Source organism: Drosophila tropicalis, unplaced genomic scaffold, assembly GCF_018151085.1.
Source record: "Drosophila tropicalis isolate 14030-0801.00 unplaced genomic scaffold, ASM1815108v1 contig_158, whole genome shotgun sequence".
Lineage (NCBI taxonomy): Eukaryota > Metazoa > Arthropoda > Insecta > Diptera > Drosophilidae > Drosophila > Drosophila tropicalis.
Window position 1 is genome coordinate 10,826,295 of NW_027172602.1, and position 21,611 is coordinate 10,847,905.

The window sequence follows — 21,611 nt, forward strand, 5'->3', positions numbered from 1 at the left end:
CAAAAACATTGCCTAAGTTGCATCTCTTTGATAGATCGCAAAGAAAGAAAGAAAGAGAGAGAGAGAGAATAGGGGGGTGATTGGCATCTAAATTTCATGGTATCAACTATTTTTTGATTCTTTGATTTTTCGATTTGATTCGAATGAATTGACAATTATTAAGTTCACATCAGTCCCGATTTTGAAGATTATATCGGATTTCTTACTAAAAATATTCCAACTATGCCCCAATGTCGATTAGTCATGTGTGTAATTATGATATTTGGCATTGATTTTATAACAATTTCCCGTGAAATTTTTCACACTTCAATCAAGCGTTCACAACAAAACAAATGAATCGATTAAAAAGCCCACACATTAAACATATTTGAAATTCCCATAAGATATATGGCATATATAGGTAGATATGTACATATACACAACAAAAACAAAAACCAAAACTTAATGTTGAATTGAAGTTAGTCATCGTTCACTCAGACACACACACACACCTTGAGCGCTTGCCTCATATCGAGGCAGCCAATGTGGCTGCCGCCACACATTCTTGAGATCGGATTCCTTCAGAGTTTGCTTTCATTTCTTGTTTTCAGCCTCATCCTCAGCATCATCAGCATTGACACTTGTCCAATGTTTATTTCATTTGTCGTCTTGGACACAAAATTGCACTGCATTTTTATTTCATTTTTCTTTCATTTTTGCTTGTAATAAATTGCAATTAATTTGTAATTTGATTTTCTTTCAATATTTTTTCTTTTATTTTACGTTTGGCTTTTCCTTTTTTTACTTTGCCTTTTTATCTTTTATCATTCTTTGCTTTTCTTTACGTTTTGCTTTGCTTCCTTATTTTAGATTTCTTGTGGCAAGCTCACAACATCCCGCACGTTGTTGTTGTTGTAGCTGTAGTTTAAAGATGTGAACACGTTAAAAAAATTTGCAAAAAAAACTCGCGCGATTTTAACAAAACAAAAAAAATCAGTAAGTAACATTCAAGTACAGTTCTGCGAGTGTGTGTATGCAAGTAGCTAGGTGTCAGTGTGTGTGTGTGTGTGTGTGTGTGTGTGCAGTGTTTCCCCTTGGAAATAATTCCTTATTTTTGTTCAAATTTTCCAATTAAAAGTATGCACTTTTTCCTCATGGAAATATTTCTTTACTTTCATTCAAATTTTCTAAAGAAATCTACTGCAAAAATTATGATCCTAATTTTTGTAACCTTCTCTTTTTTCAAAATTTCATTTTGGTTAAGTGCAATGTCTTATTGCAAATTTTGCACCCTAACTTATTGATTCGGGGACTCAGGCGATTTTTAAGACTTTTTCTTGAAAAACTTTACCAAAATTTTGAAAATTTTAATTCAAACGCTTTTTTCAACATTTTTTCTCTTCATGAAACGGACAACACGGAAATGATGCAAAACCGAAGCCGGACTTTGAAATTTGACATTGCTAGACAACCACACATTGACACAAGTGCACACACATAGGCACACACACACACACAAATGTAGACGAAAGAGTGTCTTCTTTCTTCTATATTATTTATTTATTTTAATTAATTTGGTGTTTTTTTTTTTTTGTATTTTTGTGATTTTTTCTCGAACCCGGTCAACGTGTGCGAGCACGCGGAAAAACAAATGTAAACTGTTTTTGCAGCAATGCTAGCAAACGCTTGGAAGCGGCATCAAAAGAAGGCAGGAAAAACAAGAAAAACATAAGCCGAAGCATAAATGCACGAATGGGCAATACGAAGTGGCGAATAACGAACACGAGAGCTACACGAGCGCGAGACGAACGAAGTCCCGACAGCCGAAGACGACAAAAGAGGTCTTTCCTCGACACAGGCACACACAAGCAGAGAGAGATACGTACATACACACACACACACATACAACAGAGACAGCACACGTTGCTTAGCGGTGAAGGGCCGCACACGAATGAAGAATCGAGATGCCAGAAAATAGACTTTTCGGTGGTCTGCTGCTGCTGCTGCTGCTAATGCTGCTGCTGCCTCTGCCGCAGTCGAAGCTGCTGTTGCTGTTGCTGTTGCCGTTGCCATTGCTGCTGTTGGCGCTTTCTCTCTCTCTCTCTCTCTCTGTCTTTCACACACTCTCTGTCATACGCTCTGTTTTTGCTGTCGTGAACGGTTAACAGAAGCGAAGTTGCAAAAGCTTTTCGTGCGACTTCCGGTAACTGAAACGGAAGCGGCAGGGAGAGAGACAACAGCAGCCGGTATGTTCCCAGCTCATTATAGATGTATGCCTGTGTGTGTGTGTGTGTGTGAGAGAGTCTCATTAGATGCTGATGCTGCTGCCGTTGACTTCGAATTCTGCTACTGCAACTGCACTGCACATTTTTAGACTTATTGCATACATTTAGGCGTACATTTAGCCCACAAATCAAACAACAAAACGATACCGAAACAAAATCATTTCATAAGGCTTAACAATGCCAAACAAAAGGCAAATGATACATACATATATTAGAAAGTTTTATTATTCTGATTTACAAAACAAAATGCCTTTTAGAGTCGAGTTTGATTTCCCTTATCAATGAAATTATAACATTAAAATTTATATTTTGAAGAGAAAATTTAACATTTACGCTTCTATTTCTATTGAGAATGCAATGCCGAGAAGTGCCGTCGGAATGTGCCAATCTAATGTTAAGAATAGTCCTCTCAGTCAGTTAAAACCTCATTTATAACTACTATATACATACGTATATATATATGTTTGAAGATAATATGATTATTTCATCATTTTATCTTCTAACATGGCGAATACCTAATTTATAAGTAGGTATATTATAAATAAGTATATATATTTCTATAAAATCTGCTCAAATATATAACCGTTTCTTAATTTCTCAACCACTTTGTTAATCAATAAGATTTTCAATGCAATTTGTTTTTCATTTTTTCCTTTTTGGGGTACAACATGTCGTATACGCAATGAGATCAAAGAATTTCGTTATAAAATATAATTTTCAGGGACATAATGAACTCAGATTTAGCTAATAATTATATAGTTTCATAATTGATGTGACTTTTTAGGCTCAATGAGTTTCCACCTTTAGTGGCATCGAAAAGAAATTTCAGTAATATGCAATTGCCCCTTGGCATATGCAACAGCAAAATGTTTGTTAACAGAGAGCAATGTTAAAATGTAAAATGTTTTTTTTTCTTTTGGTTTTATGGAAGCGTCGCAGCAAAGTTGACGTCATGAAAAAGCGGCATTAAGTCTTCGCACTGCGGAGAGGTTCGTTTCTGGATGAACCTTTTGGGTGGCGGTTAGATGGGGGGTTGTGCAAGGTATTTGGTCGGCCGAAAAACACGTTTTTGTGCAGAAGGCATTCACACCGAAAAATGTTGTTGGTGTTATTATTATTGCTGTTGTTGTTATTATTGTTGGTTTTGTTAGTCCTGCATATGCAGCACGTGTTGGAGAAGTTGCTGCCACGCTCGCTCTCTTTCTCTCTGAAATATTCTCTTTCTCTCACAGACTAGCTGGCACTTCTCTTTGTCGTGTTTCATTCTCTTTCTCTGTATCTCTTTAAAGCCGGCTGTGTTTTGCGGTTTTTGAAACATCAAATTGTTTACTATAAAAGCATTAAACAAAGCCAACCATCCACACACACAGACACACATACGCCTGCATGCACTCACACTCATACACACACATACACTCACACACACACAAGAGAGTTGTTATAAATTGTTATTAATTATTATTTTGAACTCACACGCGTTAGTTTATCCATAAAAAAATGATTACAATCACACACAAGCACAAAAAAAAAACTGTACAATTAATGATTAAAGTTGTTATATCTATATTTATTTTTATTTTCCGTTATTTTATTTATTTTTATACATTTTGAGAACTGTGTTATTCTCAGTCTTTTGTTTTGTTGTATTTTTGTTGTTTTTTCTTTTTGTGTTTATAGGTTCTTGAATTTTTTTTGGCAAGCGGCGCGTGTCTTAATGCACCACTTCCTGTTCGGCTACTGTACCGTTATGGCGCGGCTAAGCATTACCGTTATTTTTAGTGTGCCGGCAAAAACTTGACGCTCACTCACTCACCTCTCTCTCTCTCTCTCTCTCCCAGTATCTCTTTGCTGCTGCTGCTGCAGCGCCTACAAAAGCAGCAGCTGCAGCTGTGAAAAACTGCAACTCCGGGCATGCGATTTGAAAATTGTGTCAGCTTGACACAATTTTCCAGAAATGCGACTGGAAATGGGAAACCGGGAAACAAGAATTCGGGAATGCACAAAGCTTCTTCGTATATCTGTGTGTGTGTGTGTGTGTGTGTATGTATGTGTAGGTATAAAAATGGAACTTTGTTTCCATGTTGATGTAGGTCTGGATTTTCAGGACACGTGTTCTTTTGCCTATTTAGCAATTCGACTTCAAAACTATTCAAATTGATTCAGAACTTATGCATTATGCATTAAACTCATTCACTCACACATATGCACACACAAACATGCGTGCGTGTGTGTGTGTGTGTGCGTGTGTGCGTGTATGTGAGTTCAATAGCATTTTGGCATCCGGCAATAAAAAATAAATAAAGCCGACTAAATGCCTTGCAGTGAGAGACACAAGGCGATGAAAGAGCAATAGAGGGAAGATGGGAGAGAGAGTCGCAGCGAGAGAGAGCAAGAGCCACAAAGCCAACTTGTTTACAGTGAATTAACAGTCCCCTTAACATTGTGGCAAAAGCTTCTTTGGTCATCAAATATCGCACAACTGCTTGCAGCAGAAACTTTTTCCCATCTTACCATTTATTAGAAATGATCGAGCAAATTTAAATGACTAAACAAATCCTGGAATCAAGTGTTTCATGGCCAGCTCAATATATGCATGATTGTGTGTATACATAATAAACAAGAAAAAGATTTTGCAAAAGGAATTACACTTGTTTTATATATTTAACGAGGAGTACAATAATTGAAGGGATCACCTGTCGTATACGTAATACATCGTTGGAAATTATTATTATCTTAATCTAGTTTCTAAAGCGTAGCAATAATCTAGAATAGTTTATACCAAGATTATGAATATAAATGTATGTATATATATATATACCTATATACAACATTTTCCCTTCTATAATTTTGAACTCATATATCTTTAGGTGTCTTTGGTACATGCAAGGATTGTCCTATTAATTGCAAAATAGAATGGCAAAAAAAAAAAAAAAAAAAACTTAGCATAATTTTGAATAATATCGAATAATCTCAAAGTATTGGACTAACGATTGTCTGGATCTCACAAATGCTTTTTCTGGCTAATTTGTCTATGCTTGATTTTCCTAAAACAAAAAAAAAAAAAATATGGATCGGAAAAGGGGGGTTGTACATCTTTTTGGGCATTTCTAGGCAGTTATAGTGGGAGAGGGGCGGTTGGTGGCGATCTATCGAAGGGCCGAAACTACTTCAACTGGAACTGTGGCCCCATATTCACGGACAGATAATTCCATGTAGATTGATTCCTTGTGATTATTGGTCAAAATTTGCATATCTTGTTCAGTTAGACGCATATAATTCTGGCTGGTATTCATAAAAACGGCGCAATCTTGTGACTTATTCAGGGAGCGTACTTTCATTATCGAACTGCGTGTGACATCCAGACGACGATTGAAAAGAGTCATTACCACATGTATGGGTTGAGGTAACTGCATGCTGACCACCCATAAAGCCAGAACATCTTCGTCGACTGGTTGTCGCTCCATGTTCGTGGTCGTCGTCGTAATTGGTGGATCTGTGAAGCGAACCTTTTTATTATTACTGCAAATGCTACTATTGTTATTACCATCATAGATTGCGCTTAGACGAGTGCGACAAATGAGAAGAAAGAGTGGCAAATGGCATGAATATTTGCCAAGGGGCCCCGTGAGGTTAATATTATATATAGGCATATAGCGCAAAAGGGGCAGCGAGAAGGGGCTATCACGAAAACCACCATACACAATCGTCGACATGCAAAAGTTTTTACCCAGCTCAAAGGTAAGTGGATTGAAGATAATTAAGAGGCGATCACGTTCAAATATCTCGCTTAGCTCCAAGGCCGGGTCATCGAGATGCGATTTAATGAAATGGTCCAAAAGTGATTCACACAATAGCAATGGACATTTGGTGACTCCATTCTGGGCTAGGGGACAATAATGTTTCAACTCGTCAATGGCCGTTGAGTTCAATTGATGCCAATTCAAAAAGCCATTGGCTTTCAAAATGCGACGATATTTACGATCTAATTTGGCCTGCAATAGACGCAATTGGCCCATTCTCAATTCGATATCTTGGGCTCTCTCGTCCCGTGTCAGTTTGGCAAATTTACGGGCAAAATAGGCGATCCTCTCGCTAGCTAAATGAGAGTCTTGCTCATCCAATATGGGTGAACCAGGTGTACCGGCTTCTAGCTTATCAATCGGTTTAAATTTCAATTTGTCCACATCGCTGTATAGGCCACCAGTGAGACGTGGGGCTGGCAGTGCTGCGGCTTTGCCCGCTTTTTTTTTTGTTTTTTTCTGCTGCTGCTTTTGGCTCTCATCTAAACGATACCAGACATTGGTCAAAGTGTCGGTAGAACATTGCTCTGTTAATGGATTGTCATCTGCAGTGCTATCGCTACTAGTATCATCATCCGATTGTGTCTCATGGTCTGCCTCATAATCATGATTTTCGTTTGCTGGTTCTGTAGTAGGATCATTTTTATTCATTGAGTTTTTGAGACATGACTTGCGCGGTCTGGCATTGAGCAGAGCATTTAAGCGATCCGGTTGTAGATTGAAAGGTGACTCAAATGATGATGATGTCACCGGTTGAGGAGGCACACCAATAACCTCACTTTTCACTTCAGCCACATCGTCCTCTTCGTTATCGCTACCAGCCAGCTGACTTTCTAGGCTTGGTGGTAACAGAGTTTGCACATCACCTTTAATCAAAGCAGCACTGTCATCTGCCTGTGGACGTACTTTTTTATATTTCTGCTGCATATCCTGATGCTGATCCGCCTGCGCAGCTCCTGAGGATAAAGTTGATTGCTTGAGCTTTTGTTGTTCCTGTTCCTGTTTCTGTTGTCGCCAACGTTCGGCGAGATTACATTCAATTTTGCCTCTTCTCAGATCATACGAACGGGGTGACTGGGGCAGCATTTTCTTATCCACATCTTTGATATGCTGAAGAATCTCAGGTCTTAATCCCTCTCTTTGCGGACGTTGTTGTTGAGCAAATGGGGGAGGACGCGGAGGAGGAGGATAATAGATTTGGCAATGTCCATCCTGTACAGAAGATTCATACTGGCCATTAGTCGGTCGATTTGTATACGGCCTTTGCCAATATCTATAATCCATCATCGGTTTGCTCTGCATTGGCATTTGGCTATCCTGTTCCGTTTTATACATGTATTGGTTCTGGGGCATGGGGAAACCATTTTTGAATGGGTCCTGAATCATCTCAGGCTCATACATCGCATAAGATGGCTGGAATCGTTTTTGGTATTGGTATTTCCGGACTGGTATATCGATCGGAGCTGAAGCCGCATATTGAAATCCAACTGGTGCAGTTGTTGGGTAATTATTGCTTGCATTCGGCAACGTATTTGGAAATTTTCTGGGCAAGTCATAAGATCTATACGCACCTTCCGTCTGGATAGTTGAAAGTTGCATCCGGCGATCTGCAGAAGGAGAAATATATTTCATCTTTTCTTCGGCAGCATCGTATTGATTGGTACGATACTGGATTTCTTCTTTTGGTACTTGTTGCACACACAATTCCTGACCGCATGGATACATCTCATTTTGGACTGCTGATTGCTTCACAGAACTCATTTCAATACATTCCAGGCAATTGGCACGCCGATAACCACCATCAAGACGACGTTGTTCTGTTGCATCCTTTAAGCGCAATTCGCCAACACTTGAATCGTAATCCACCGCCAGTTCGTCCTCCAGTTCCTTCTCTAGTTCTTTCCCTAATTCCTTCTCTAGTTCCTTCTCTATTTCCATCTCCAGTTCCTTCTCCAGTTCCTTCTCCAATTCCTTCTCCAGTTCCTCCTCCAGTTCCTTCTCCAGTTCCTTCTCCAGATCCTGCTCTTCCTGAATAGCTGGTAGTGGGGACGCCAACTGTGACTGTGATGGCAACTCATTTTCTATCCCCACATTTGAATCTTGATGCTGTTCATATTTAGCCATGGAGAACACCTCAAGAGCAGTCAAAGGAATGCCAAGTTTTTCGAACTGCATTCGACGACGATAGAGATCGACAAATCCAATTCTGGACGTCAATTGATTCTTCTCGGGTAAGTGACGTGTTAAAGCTTGTCCACCACCGTCGTCGCAACCACCTCCACCACCTGAAGCTCGGGAGCCACCTGAACGTGGCAAACACTGACGGCACTCGATGCTCTGAGCCAATTTAAAATAGTTACTGGCCACGTCTCCAAACACCGTTTTTTGCGCTAAATTCAACAGATGGATGCATTAGTCTAGCTTACCCAATATCTTCCAGCTCTGCATACTTACAAACTCCTTCCCGCTGTTGTCTACGCAAAGAGGTTGGCGATAAAACCACAGCTAAATTCGTTTCTGCAACTTTCTTCTCAAGTTCCGTTCCGCTCCTGTCTTGGCGGTCGTCTGCTTTGTGTCCTGGTGCTTCTTCGCTTTGGTCTACCCTCTGAGTCCCTACGTCGAAGCCTTGTACTCCTTCTGTTGCTTTCTGCTTTGAAAAGCAGAATTTCTTTTCCATATCTTTTTATATTTTTGTGTTTTTTTCTTTTTGTTAATTTTTTGTCGAAATAAAATTTTTTGTATCCAATTCAGACAAATAGTCATGTACTAACGAGTGTTCGGGTAAAAACAACATTGACTGACTGAACAAAACTTATGTGGCAAAACCTAAGTCAATCCATTCAAAATGCATAGGTAAATCGATCGAAAATTAAAAAGATGAACAAACGTTCAGATGAGAAAACGAGAGTCATTATTTGAGTTACGAGACCTAAGGAGGCCTTTTTTTGGTTGTCTTGTTTTCGTTGCCATAAAATGTTTCGAAAATCAGAAGGCCATGCCTTTAATTTCTCTTCTTCTTGTATAAGAACTCAAAAAACAGAGCCTAGGAAACTGTTTGGAGTTTTTTCAGCAGAACTACAAACAATTACATCATTGAAGGTGCTTTACTTTGAAAACTTTTCTTTTCATTGCCTGCTAAACACAGAGTTCGGAGACTTTTATATACCCTTTAACCCCATGGCTGCAGGGTATTGTTTTAAGTAGGATATATATATTTAAAGATTTTAGAAAACTTTATCTTCTATATCGGTTATCCATGGGTTTTATTAGGAAATTTCCAAAATGCTCGGTTATCGAACCCCGCTGATTGTACACAATTCAAGTAGTTTTTTTTTTGTTTTATTTGTGGATTATCTCAACAATTAACCAAGTAAATTGTAGGTGAGATAGTTCAAATTTTATGAATCAGCAAAAAGCCCTTGCCCTCCCTCCCTCATCCTGTCCCTATCGCCTTCACTTTTTTGATTATAGACCTACAACTATACCTATCAATACGACACCTGGGTTAATGCAGGGCCTTGTCGATTACCAGCAACTTATCAGGGTCTATATACATAGACTAATTCTTGTTCATGCAGAAATCCAACAATCGGACACCTGAGAGCAGCTGGCTTGGCCCAAGCGATAAGTAGGAATGGCTATAAAGAAAAATTTCTCAAAAAAAAAAGCCAACAACAACAACAAAAATGTTTTCTGAAGTGAACACCTGTTCCCTTTAGGCCAGATAAGCTGACCAATTCGCCACCGCAAGACGTTTGCCATAAAAGAAAAGAAAACCAAAACCAAAAACAACAAAAAACAGCAAATGTTATAAAGCATTCCGCGGCACAGCAACAAAGTACAGGGCAGATGAAAAAAAAAAAAAAAAAACATTTCACATTCCCTAGGGGAAACGGAGTGGGCGGCCGAATTGTGTGGAGCTTGAGTCAAATGAATGATTCAGCATTGATTCACAAATGCCCAAACTACACATTAAAAACTTAAGGTTGTTCAATTTTTGTTCTTGAACTCTTGATACCCACAAAAATTGTTGAACCAAGCGGCATACCAATGAAGATGACCACCAGAATATTGAGCACCCAAGTACATATATTTCCAACAAATCATTAAATTCTGAGAATTTGCATTAGTAACAGAAAACATTTCTAATTGTTGATACACTTTGAAAAATGTTTTTGACTTTTTTCTCCATCTTCTTGGATTTCATCATTATTTAAATCTTTTCTTAGTTTTTCTTACCACTCTGCATTAAACGATTTCTCATATTAACTCAACTTTACACTAGGCTTCGGATCCATATCAAATAGTAAGGCTTAAGCTGTTGAATGTACAAATTGTGTTTACTTGAGATCCTGTTATTTTAGAATTAGAATTCTCCAACTGGAATGCTTTATTTCTTGTAGTGTAACGAATACATCGATTAGCCATATTTGCACACACATTGTTAGTTCGAAAATCCGATTGAACAACGCCAGCGGCTTATCTATGGGTCGGTTAGTAGCCCAAATGGTTAGCTGTAGCAGTTGCTAGAGATAAGCTCCGGCTTCACTACCTTTCGCTTTTTCACGCCCCGAGGCCTCAAAGCGTCAAAAATCGAACACAAAAATTGTTCTTATCAAACCCTTGCACCACTTCACCGCGCTATTGCAGATAGCCAAAAAAGAAAAAAATTAAAAAAAACCCACAAACGTCAAAAAACAAAACCGAAAGTAGACTTCATTTAGGGTTTTATACATCAGTTAGTGGCACGCTGCCGTTGGCTACTGTTGCAGTTGCTAATTGGTTTCTTTTTTTCTTTGTTTTGTTTTTCTTTTCTTTTTGTTTTTTTCTTTCGGTGAAAAAGAGATGAGATCCTTGTGGTTATTAGGTTTCGTGGCGGTGCTTTGTATTGAATTGGCTTGCAGTCAAAATGAGGAAGAACAGGAGGAATTGGGGTGCATTTGGTATGGTCAAAGTCATATGATTGGACAGCATTGGCAAAATTTGGCCGATACAGGACCAGCGCGTGCTCTAAACGATCCCGAGGCGGAGGCGACTTTCGCCCGGCGTTGTCCCACCTTCTATAAGGAATACAAGGGTGAGAATGGCGATGAAGAGCTAAAACTTTGCTGCGATGCAGCCCAAATCGCCACAATGGATGCCGGCTTGACGCAGGCCGATGGCGTCTACTCGCGTTGTCCGACTTGTACAAAAAATATCGGACTCACTGTATGCGCCATGACCTGTGCGAAAAATCACACACTCTTCCTTACCGCCTACACCGATAGCAATCCGAGCGGTTTGGATTTCGTTGAACATATCGACTATCGACTGGTCGATAGTACCGTCGAAAAGATATACAACAGTTGTGCCAGCATACAGCATCCACAAACCGGGCGGCCGGCCATGGATTTGGGTTGTGGGGCATATAATGCCAAAACCTGTAATTATCGTCGTTGGTATAATTTCATGGGCGATGCTTCGGCCAGTGATTATGTGCCGTTCACGATTAACTATTTGTGGCAGGCGGATGCCGCTGAGGATAATGAAGATATATATTTAGAATTGTATCCCTTGGATTGTGGCGAACGATATGAGGATAATTATGCTTGTGCTTGCATAGATTGTGCCGAATCGTGTCCGTTGACCGATCCGCCCACAGGTGTCGAGGATCCCTGGCAAATAGCCGGTCTCTATGGCATCACATTCATTGTGGGCCTAATTGTGGGCATTCTACTCTCTGGCCTCATATGCTGGGGTGCTTTGGGTCGTCGTGCTCCGCCCAATGTCTGTATGCCAACATTATATGGTGAATTCCTTTATCTCGGCTTTCGCTGGTGGGGAACTTTTTGTGCCAAACATCCCGTATTGGTCTTGGCTTTGTGCTCTTGGACAATTGCCGGCTTGGCTTATGGTTTGATATATATGAGTATTACCACAGATCCAGTGGAATTGTGGGCCGGCGAGGAGAGTCAAACGCGCATTGAGAAGAACTATTTTGATGAACATTTCGGTCCCTTCTATCGCACCAATCAGATCTTTGTAAAGGCCATCAATCAGAGCTATGTAAGTTTCATTATCTATCTCTCTCTCTGTCTTTGATTTCTTTTTATTACTCCTTTTACTATTGATCGGTCAGTTCACTCACGAGGCAAGCAGTGGTCTACTCACCTTTGGGCCGGCCTTTGAGCAAAGTTTCTTACAAGAAGTATTCGAACTACAAGAAGCTATTATGCTATTGGGCCAGGAGGATGGTGAGGGTCTGCAGAATATCTGCTATGCACCCATTCTAACAGCTGGTCAGACGGCAACCGTGGGTGATTGCCTTATACAATCGATTTACGGTTACTTTCAAAGTGATATGTCCAGATTCCAAAGCTCATATGTCGATGCCAATAATTATACGATCAATTATCTAAATCAGCTGGAGGATTGCTTGCGGTAGGACGAGAATTCCTTGTTTCAGTACTGAATGAATAGTGATGTATATTTTTCTTTCCTTCTCGGCAGTGTACCAATGATGGAGGATTGTTTTGGCTCCTATGGCGGACCCATTGAACCGGGCATTGCTGTGGGTGGAATGCCAGCAGTGGATGTTGGCGATGATCCAGATTACATGCTGGCCACCGGTTTGGTTCTCACCTTTCTGGGCAAGAACTACGTTGACGAGGCCAAGATTGAGCCGGCCATGGCATGGGAGAAACGTTTTGTCAACTTTCTCAAATCATATGAGAGCGAGCGTTTGGATATAGCCTATTCGGCAGAGCGTTCCATACAGGATGCCATTGTGGAACTGTCCGAGGGTGAGGTTGGCACGGTAGTGATCAGCTATATGGTGATGTTCCTATATGTGGCCATTGCATTGGGTCACATACGCAGTTGTTGCACCTTCCTGAAGCACTCACGCATTATGCTAGCCATTGGCGGCATTGTCATTGTCTTGGCATCGGTTATATGCAGCTTAGGATTCTGGGGCTATGTGGGCATTACCACCACAATGTTGGCCATTGAGGTTATTCCATTCTTGGTGCTAGCTGTCGGTGTGGATAACATCTTTATTATGGTGCACACATATCAGAGATTGGATCACAAACAATTTGCCAGCACACATGAGGCGATTGGTGAGGCAATTGGCCAAGTGGGTCCATCGATCCTACAGACGGCAGGCAGTGAGTTTGCCTGCTTCGCAATTGGCGCTATATCCGATATGCCAGCGGTCAAGACTTTTGCCCAATACGCGGCAGCCGCCATTCTTTTGGACTTTCTTTTTCAAATTACCGCATTCGTTGCTCTGATGGCAATCGATGAGCGACGCTTTTTGGATGGACGTTTGGATATGTTGTGCTGTGTCCGTAGCAAGGATCAGAAAAAGGATCGACAACTCGACATGAATACAGAAACAGTTGAGCACACAAAAGAGGTCGGAATATTAGAGCAATTGTTTAAAAACTTTTACACACCATTTTTGCTATCAAAGTAAGTATGGGAAGACAATCATTCAAACCATATGACCTATTTAATTTTACCTAAATGATTTACAGACCAGTTAAGGTGATCGTTTTGTTGGCATTCACCATCATCACATGCCTGTCTCTTATGGTGGCACCCTCAATTGAGCCCGGCTTGGATCAGGAATTGTCTATGCCTACGGATTCGCATGTTGTGAAATATTTCCGTTATATGGTCGATCTGTTGGCCATGGGTGCGCCGGTCTACTGGGTACTGAAACCCGGCATAGATTATGCCCAGCCTGTCCATCAGAATCTCGTTTGCGGTGGCGTTGAATGCAATAATAACTCATTGTCCGTTCAATTGTATACACAATCACGTTATCCCGAAATCACAGCACTTGCCCGACCGGCATCATCATGGATAGATGATTATATTGATTGGCTGGCGATAAGCGATTGCTGTAAATACAATGTGACAACCGGAGGATTCTGTGCTAGCAGTAAGTATGACAATGAAACGATGGACTCTTGAACCTAAATGTATGTATTTCTGATATTCTCAGATTCCAAGAGCGATGATTGTTTGCCCTGCGAGCGAGGCTTCACCGAGGATGGTCTACGGCCAGATGAGGCAACTTTTAACAAATATGTTTCATATTTTCTCTTTGATCTACCTGATGCCGAATGTGCTAAAGCTGGTAGAGCGGCCTATGCAGACGTAAGCAGGGAAAAAGGACAATCAAATGATAAGGTTAATACAAATTTCTTCCTTTGCTTTTGCTTCTAGGCTGTGATCTATACATTAGACGATGAGGGAATCGCTTCGGTACAGGATACATATTTCATGCAATACTCAACCACATCGACCACCTCGATACAATTCTATTCACAGTTGCGTGAGGTGCGACGCATAGCCAAAGAAATCAATGAAATGTTCGAGGAGAATGGTGTTGATGCCGAAATCTTTCCGTATTGCATATTCTATATATATTATGAACAATATTTGACCATATGGAATGATACATTGTATTCGCTAGGCCTGTCGCTACTGGCCATCTTTGTCGTTACCCTATTGATCACTGGTTTGGATATCACCTCTGCCTTAATTGTGCTATTCATGTGTATCTGCATATTAATCAATATGTTTGGCATGATGTGGGCCTGGAGCATAACACTGAATGCCATTTCGTTGGTCAATCTGGTCGTGTGCGTGGGCATTGGAGTCGAATTCGTTGCCCACATAGTGCGATCATTTAAAAGGGCCACGGGCACAGCCCAACAGAGAGCCATTCAATCGTTAAATGTGACTGGAAGTAGTGTCCTATCGGGCATAACGCTAACCAAATTCGCTGGCATTATCGTTTTGGCGTTCTCTAATTCTCAAGTCTTTCAAATATTCTATTTCCGCATGTATTTGGGCATTGTATTAATTGGAGCAGCACATGGCTTAATTCTGTTGCCTGTTCTTCTAAGTTTGCTGGGACCATTGCATGGGTTAACAGCAAAAAGTTCAAGCACTGAACCCATCGCAAACGCCATAGACATTTAGGCCAATTTTTATATCTTTTAAGTGTGTAGGTGTACGAGTATGTATGTATGTATAAAAACAAAATTAATAATAATGAAAAACAAAATATAAGTATAATATAACCTTTAAGCATTTACATAAGCGGCTGCATAGCATGTTGGGCAACTCCATCTTTATTCCCATTCCCTTTCAACGTCGCCAGCATTCCCCTTTCCCTTTTTGTCCCATTGCCCATCGCACCTTGAGGTTTTTATGGTCCTCTGCCCTGCGTCAAGACAATAAACAAGAAACTCGACAGCGGAATTCTGTGAGCCAGAGGGTAGCAAGTATGCAAGCTTACGCCTTTCTGGACCAACTGATTTTGCCGCAGATTTTTCCAAAGTTTCACCAGATTTTACAGAAAAAGAAAGTAAGAGGGAAGGAGAGCGAGAGAGAGAGACGGAGAAATAGATTTGAAAACTGAGAAGGTAAGCGAGAGAAAATGTCATAGAATTATATTGAAAACTTGATGATCCCACCTAAAAAAGATCATGTTTTTGAAGTTGAATTATTTTTTAAGTAAGTCAAGATAATTTAAATCAATTTGTTTCTTTGAGAAATTGGTATAAACATAACAAGTAATTATTCAAGTCATGAATTAAATTTTTTGGAATTTTAAAATAATAATTTCAATGTAATTAAATAAAAAATAAACTGCAAAAAAGGTCTCACCGTACAAAGTAATTCTTAATTTTAAGTAACTGATAGTTAATGCTTACTGAGGGCATTTCCCAATTCGGTTTGAATTTAATTTTCTAAGGGATCTTTTAAGTTTTTGTCTTTTTTTTTTTGGATGTTTGGTCGAGGATGAAGTTTCTTTGATAGCTTTCTTGTTTTTAACTGCACCGCCTGCTGGCCAGGAAACGCGTTCTGCGGCTTATAAAAAGTAAAAGGCGAGAGGGTCTAGCAAGCAGAACGAGTTGGAGTGAAGGAGATAAGAAGAGCATGACCAGGAGACTTGGTCACGCACACAACAGAAGCAACAAAAAACAAAGAACAAAAAAAAGAAACAAGAAAATAGAGAGAAAACACCGCAAATTAACCTCTGAGAGTCGACAGGCAAATACCCTGCATTGGAAGAGAGGGAAAGAGAGAGTATAGCTCTCTATTTACTGCTGACTTTTAGTTAAATGCCCTTTATCTCTGACTTCAAGGAACTTCTGTGGATCTCTATGGACTAACCAAGTGGTTCCAGTCTTAATAGACTAACTTTCTGGTCACATTAGTTTACAGGGAATGCAAAATGGAAAGCATTCAACCCTCAAAATGAGTGTGTAGTGCTTTTAATTAAAATTAATAAAGTTTAGAGCGCTGCCAGTCGCCCTCTCTCGTCCAGCCAACCACCACTCCCACCCATTTAAAGTATAATCACTTAATGCCAATGAACCAGAGAAAATATGTTGGTAATTTTGTATATTTTCTTTTACCATTGGCCATTCGTTGTCTATCCCTGTCGAGGTCAACATTAAGATTTATGCTGCAAAACACTTGAAAATGATTTCTTGTTGTTTTTTCCTTCTTCTCGGTCTTCCTCTTCTTCTATTGGTAAGGGCTTCCTGACAATCGCTATTGAGCAATTAAATTATGAATCATCTATTTGCATATGGTTAAAATCAATTAGCAATTAAAGAGAATTGACAGATGAAGTGCAAATTGAGTTCCCACAGCGACAGTCGAGTGAGTTCAGCAAGTGGAGAATCGAGTGTTGAATATGCTTTCAAGTGGGGCCAAAATGTTTTTCATCTAGCCAACTTAATTGCCATTCAAAAAGTGCTAATGTATAATAAAAAAGAAAACACACACAAGCACACAAAAAAAAACAGAGAAAGAGGAATAAAAGCCCTGGGGCAAAGGGGCAAATGATTGGCCGGTGACCTATTTATTTACATATCGGAAATTATAATTATAAAAAAAGAGAGCAACATTTTTTGGATTTCGTTTGTTGTGCAAAGCAAATCAAAGACTTAATAAATTAAGTATTTATACTTTTTGTTAAAAGATTTTTCATATATGTATGTATGTACATGAAAACTGCACCTGAGATGCTTCAAATTTTAAATATGTTTAAGCAATTGGCATTTATTAAGAAGCTTCCTATGGCTCACCCTGTGTATGTATTTATATTTATGGCCAGAGATAGTCTGTCTGTCGTCTCTAAGCCATTTTTGAACGCATAAATCATAAGAAGCATTTTCAAGTGTGCCAAAAATGATGTAGATATGTACATACTACATACATCAGTATGTAGAGAGATATATACATATGTATATATGTAAGTAATAAAAATTTAAATTAATTGATTTTTCCTGGCTAATGCTGTTTGTGTGTATGTTTTTGTGCCTTTGCCTTTGTTTTGTTTTTTGTGTTCGTGTGCAAATTTTCGCACGATTTGCGGCCAATTTTGCCAACTTTCCATTCATTTGGCCATAAAGCCAGGTCATAACTCACCAAGTGGTAGGAAATTCGCACATTCGCAAACACAAAAATGGCCAAAAATTGCGAGACGGAGAGACAGAGAGAGAGAGAAAGAGAGAGAAAATGCAGCAATACTAGGAGCCGACAGAGGAAGGCATTAAAATACAATTTTCGCATATTTATTAATCGGTTATTGGGCTCGGGGCATATGCCCCATTTAATGATGACTCCCCGATGCGATACTCCATCCCTCAACTCAGCTGTGTGTCAGTGTGTGTGTGTGTGTGTGTGTGTGTGTGTATCGGGAGCGGGAAGGATATAAAATTTCACAAAATTCAAAACGGATATTCACTCGCTTATTTTTGTTGCTGCAGCACTGCGCTGCGATTTAATTTAATTTCCATTTGAATTCCTCGTTTTTATTTCATATTTATATCACATTGCCATTTCTCTTCCTCTTTTATATATATTTTATTTTTATTTTTTGTTGTTCTGCATTATAAACATTTTCAATTATATGCAATTTAACTAGCTTCATGTTTCAGTTGTTGTTGTTTTTTTTCCCCTCTTTTCACGTTTGTTTAATAACAATTGTTTTTATTGTTATTGATTTTTACTTTCAAAGTGAAAACAAACGGAAATTATTGCTAATATTGAACATTGTATGCCCTCGAATCTAGATTTAGTAGCTAATCGAAGCAAATACAAAACTTTTAGTGATAAAAAAAAAGATTAACAATGCTTTCATTAACGTCGATAAAAAAACAACAACTAGTTTACAAAACTGAAAAAGCAGACCAAGAATAATGCAAACATTATTGTATGTCAAAGCGAATGTACACTTTTATTAGGTAGGGTGTAAAACAAATTTGCATAACCTACTTTTAGGTCAACTAAAATTCACAGATTTTCTATTGAACAAATGTTCACGTATTTCTATTGTATTATATTTGAAAACGTATTGAAATTGATTGACAATACAAAAATCTTTCAATAAAACAAAGTCCATGAATCGAAATCGCGTGAAATTGCATTTATATACATAGTTATGGTATGACATATGTATATCTTGATCAACGTTGCGTATACTTGATGCACTGAAATAGTGGTAGACATGTTGCCTGTCCTCTTGGTATTAAGTAATAGAAACTAAGATAAAACAAGAAGTACGGCTTGACTTCAATTTGATCAAAGGGATTTAGCTTTCTAATTTAGGAAGAGTCTTAATAAAACTTCAAGTATTAGCTTATTAAGTCAAGGACAAGATTCTTATTATTATTTAAATAAACTGCAATAATGAATGTCAATTCCATAAGTGAATCTTCTTCAACTAACAAATCTACCCACAAATTGCAATTCAACCCTCTCTCAGGCTAAACACAAGAGTTGACTATGGATGAATGTGTCTGTGTGTGTGTGTGCACACATGTTTATGTAAATATAAAGATCTGAAATAAACATAAAAATCCGCTTATTTCCATCCGAACTCTGAGTGTATTTAAAAAATGTTTTCTGCTCCATTTAGCACACAAAATATTTCATATTTTGTATCAAAATTAATGCAGGCAATCAGCCGAATAATTTTTTTTATTTTTATTTTTTTTTTTTTTTTTTTGTGTTAATTCTACAACATGACATTCGGCATCTGGCAGAGAGTCGGTCAGAGGCCATTCATGATAAGTCCCACAATGTTATTGATATTGGTTGGGAATTAGGAAATCATTTTTGTTGTTATGATGATTGTAATTATTTGGCACAAAATTGTTGAAATTCCAAATTAATTAGAAGAGGAAGCAAATTGAATTTGCCAATAATAAAAGACTGCACAAATGCCGCCTGAGAGGTGTAGCTTGTCATCGACGATGCGATACCCTAACTTAAAGTTTTCTAATTACCATTGGCCAAACGATGGAAGGGGCCCTCCTAACTGGATTTTACCTTTTCGTGATGATTGGTAAAATAAGTAAGTGAATAAATATACTTTAACTTTTTTTCATCGAGGGAGTCTCTGAAATTGCCAACAAAAAATACATAATTAAAGCAACAGACAGGGAGAACTTAATGCAAGACCGACCATGAGGTAGATAGAAAAGGGAGAGAGAATATTTAATTTATTCATTTGCTGACATAAAATCCTGCCACACAGAGAGACGAATCAGTAATTTATAAACGTGCTTATAAGCCGCAATCCAATTCGCAATTCGCGTTTGTTGGCTGCCCGAAAATTACAGTTTGCGCTCAAAAATGTTATCAACAAACTGGCAAATGGCAAATGGCAAAACGACCAGGACCAAGAGCAAGGCGTCGGAATGAACTCCACAGGAGCAACAGAGAGACACAGCAGAGAGCGGAGATCGGAGATGGGAAGGAGGGATGCCTAAAAAACTGATCCTATGAGTACAAAATTAAATTGAAAATGGGTAAAAATCCTCTTTAACCCTAGAAAGTACGCTACAAATGGGAATAGGAATAGGAATAGGAATAGGAATAGGAATAGGAATAGGAATAGGAATAGGAATAGGAATAGGAATAGGAATAGGAATAGGAATAGGAATAGGAATAGGAATAGGAATAGGAATAGGAATAGGAATAGGAATAGGAATAGGAATAGGAATAGGAATAGGAATAGGAATAGGAATAGGAATAGGAATAGGAATAGGAATAGGAATAGGAATAGGAATAGGAATAGGAATAGGAATAGGAATAGGAATAGGAATAGGAATGGGAACAGGAATATGAATAGGAATAGGAATAGGAATAGGAATAGGAATAGGAATAGGAATAGGAATAGGAATAGGAATAGGAATAGGAATAGGAATAGGAATAGGAATAGGAATAGGAATAGGAATAGGAATAGGAATAGGAATAGGAATAGGAATAGGAATAGGAATAGGAATAGGAATAGTAAAAATACATTATAGTAATAACTTTTCTGTCAACTCATTTGTGTGTTAATGGGTTAATTTACTGTACAAACATTGCCACGGTGTTGGCATTGACTGTGGCGAGTGTGTGTGTATGTTAGTGCGTGGGTGTGACAGCAATTTCCAACTAAATTATAACAACCAACCTCAACAAATGCACAAAATTTTGAGAAATTTCATGGAAAATGCAAAAGCAAAAACCGTTTATAGTGTGGCAGGACTACATATGACTACGGCTATCAGGATACCAGGAACAACACCATCGCCAGCGCACACGTAAACATACACACATGGTGGCATTAAATGGCGCACGTTTGTCCCCTCCCGCTTTCTTCTCAGGGAACATAACGAAAATGTCAAATGCACATTTGACCAACACACACATACACACACGTACCCAGCGTGAGCTGATGGCCAGAATGCACAGACACACACACTCGCACGTGTGTGCACTCACTTGCACTTGCACATATGCATCGGGTGGTTGAGGCTCAATGCAAAGTTGACGAGCAGACATGGTAGTGGTATCATTTCATCCATATATGTATCCATCTATCTATCCATACATCCTTCCATTCATCTTTCATTCAACCATCCATCGATTGATTGGCCTTCCTTTCATACACAAACACACACACACACATACACACAAGATAATAATTTTTAATTAATTTTTGCCTTTTTTGTCTTGTTTTTCGTTATGTATCTTTTATTTTGTGGCATTTTATGCGAGCATCTGAAAAAAAACGAAATCATAATAATTATAATTATTTTCGTTTTTTTTTTTTTTTTTGTTGTCGATAGATAATCCAATTAATGGCTTGCCAAACAAACACACACACACACGTACACATACTCATAAACGTCCAAAGTGTATACACATACGCACACATGCACACAGTTGTATGTTTGGCTGGTGATCCTTAAAACAAGGTGTTCCTGAATTACATAGTTCGGGTTGTTTTCGAATTCATTTCTCTTATACCAAAAAACCATTCGATTCTGAAGTACGATAGTTTCTGTAGTTAAGATTTAAATGTGGTACGCATTCTTTGTACTCATTGTAGTCAGTACAGTAACTAGCTAGTTATATATTATGTGAAAATGACTTTTTTTAATGTGTGCCTAAACCATTTATCGCTTTTTGAGAATACCAATTAATTTCTATTTAAAATTTAATAAAATCTACTTGTATTAAATGTCTTGTTTTT

The 21,611-nt window shown here is 38.7% G+C and overlaps 2 protein-coding genes across 3 annotated transcripts; one reads left to right on the top strand and one right to left on the bottom strand.

Moving 5' to 3' along the window:
* Positions 1-4,892: 4,892 nt before the first annotated feature.
* LOC137587273 (uncharacterized) lies at positions 4,893-8,856 on the bottom strand. 2 transcript variants are annotated; one of them, XM_068303604.1, is made up of 3 exons: positions 8,519-8,856; positions 5,809-8,454; positions 4,893-5,757 (listed from the first exon to the last, which is right to left on the bottom strand). In XM_068303604.1, exons 1-3 carry the CDS (start codon positions 8,739-8,741, stop codon positions 5,411-5,413), a joined length of 3,216 nt encoding a protein of 1,071 aa, XP_068159705.1. In that variant the 5' UTR covers positions 8,742-8,856; the 3' UTR covers positions 4,893-5,410. The 2 variants fall into 2 exon arrangements, with proteins under 2 accessions (XP_068159705.1, XP_068159704.1); XM_068303603.1 differs by having other exon boundaries at positions 4,893-8,454.
* A 1,938-nt stretch (positions 8,857-10,794) lies between these two features.
* On the top strand, positions 10,795-15,151 carry Npc1b (Niemann-Pick type C-1b). Its single transcript, XM_068303433.1, has 6 exons — positions 10,795-12,109; positions 12,183-12,484; positions 12,554-13,519; positions 13,585-13,994; positions 14,058-14,212; positions 14,282-15,151. The coding sequence occupies exons 1-6, from the start codon at positions 10,910-10,912 to the stop codon at positions 15,041-15,043; spliced, it is 3,795 nt and encodes a 1,264-aa protein (XP_068159534.1). The 5' UTR covers positions 10,795-10,909; the 3' UTR covers positions 15,044-15,151.
* Positions 15,152-21,611: the final 6,460 nt, after the last annotated feature.

Coding starts and splice junctions, on each gene's coding strand:
- Npc1b (XM_068303433.1), top strand. CDS start 10,910: ATGAGATCCTTGTGGTTATTAGGTTTCGTGGCGGTGCTTTGTATTGAA. Junction 12,485..12,553: donor CAGCTGGAGGATTGCTTGCG/GTAGGACGAGAA, acceptor CCTTCTCGGCAG/TGTACCAATGATGGAGGATT. Junction 13,995..14,057: donor CGGAGGATTCTGTGCTAGCA/GTAAGTATGACA, acceptor TGATATTCTCAG/ATTCCAAGAGCGATGATTGT.
- LOC137587273 (XM_068303603.1), bottom strand. CDS start 8,741: ATGGAAAAGAAATTCTGCTTTTCAAAGCAGAAAGCAACAGAAGGAGTA. Junction 8,455..8,518: donor ACAACAGCGGGAAGGAGTTT/GTAAGTATGCAG, acceptor TGTTGAATTTAG/CGCAAAAAACGGTGTTTGGA.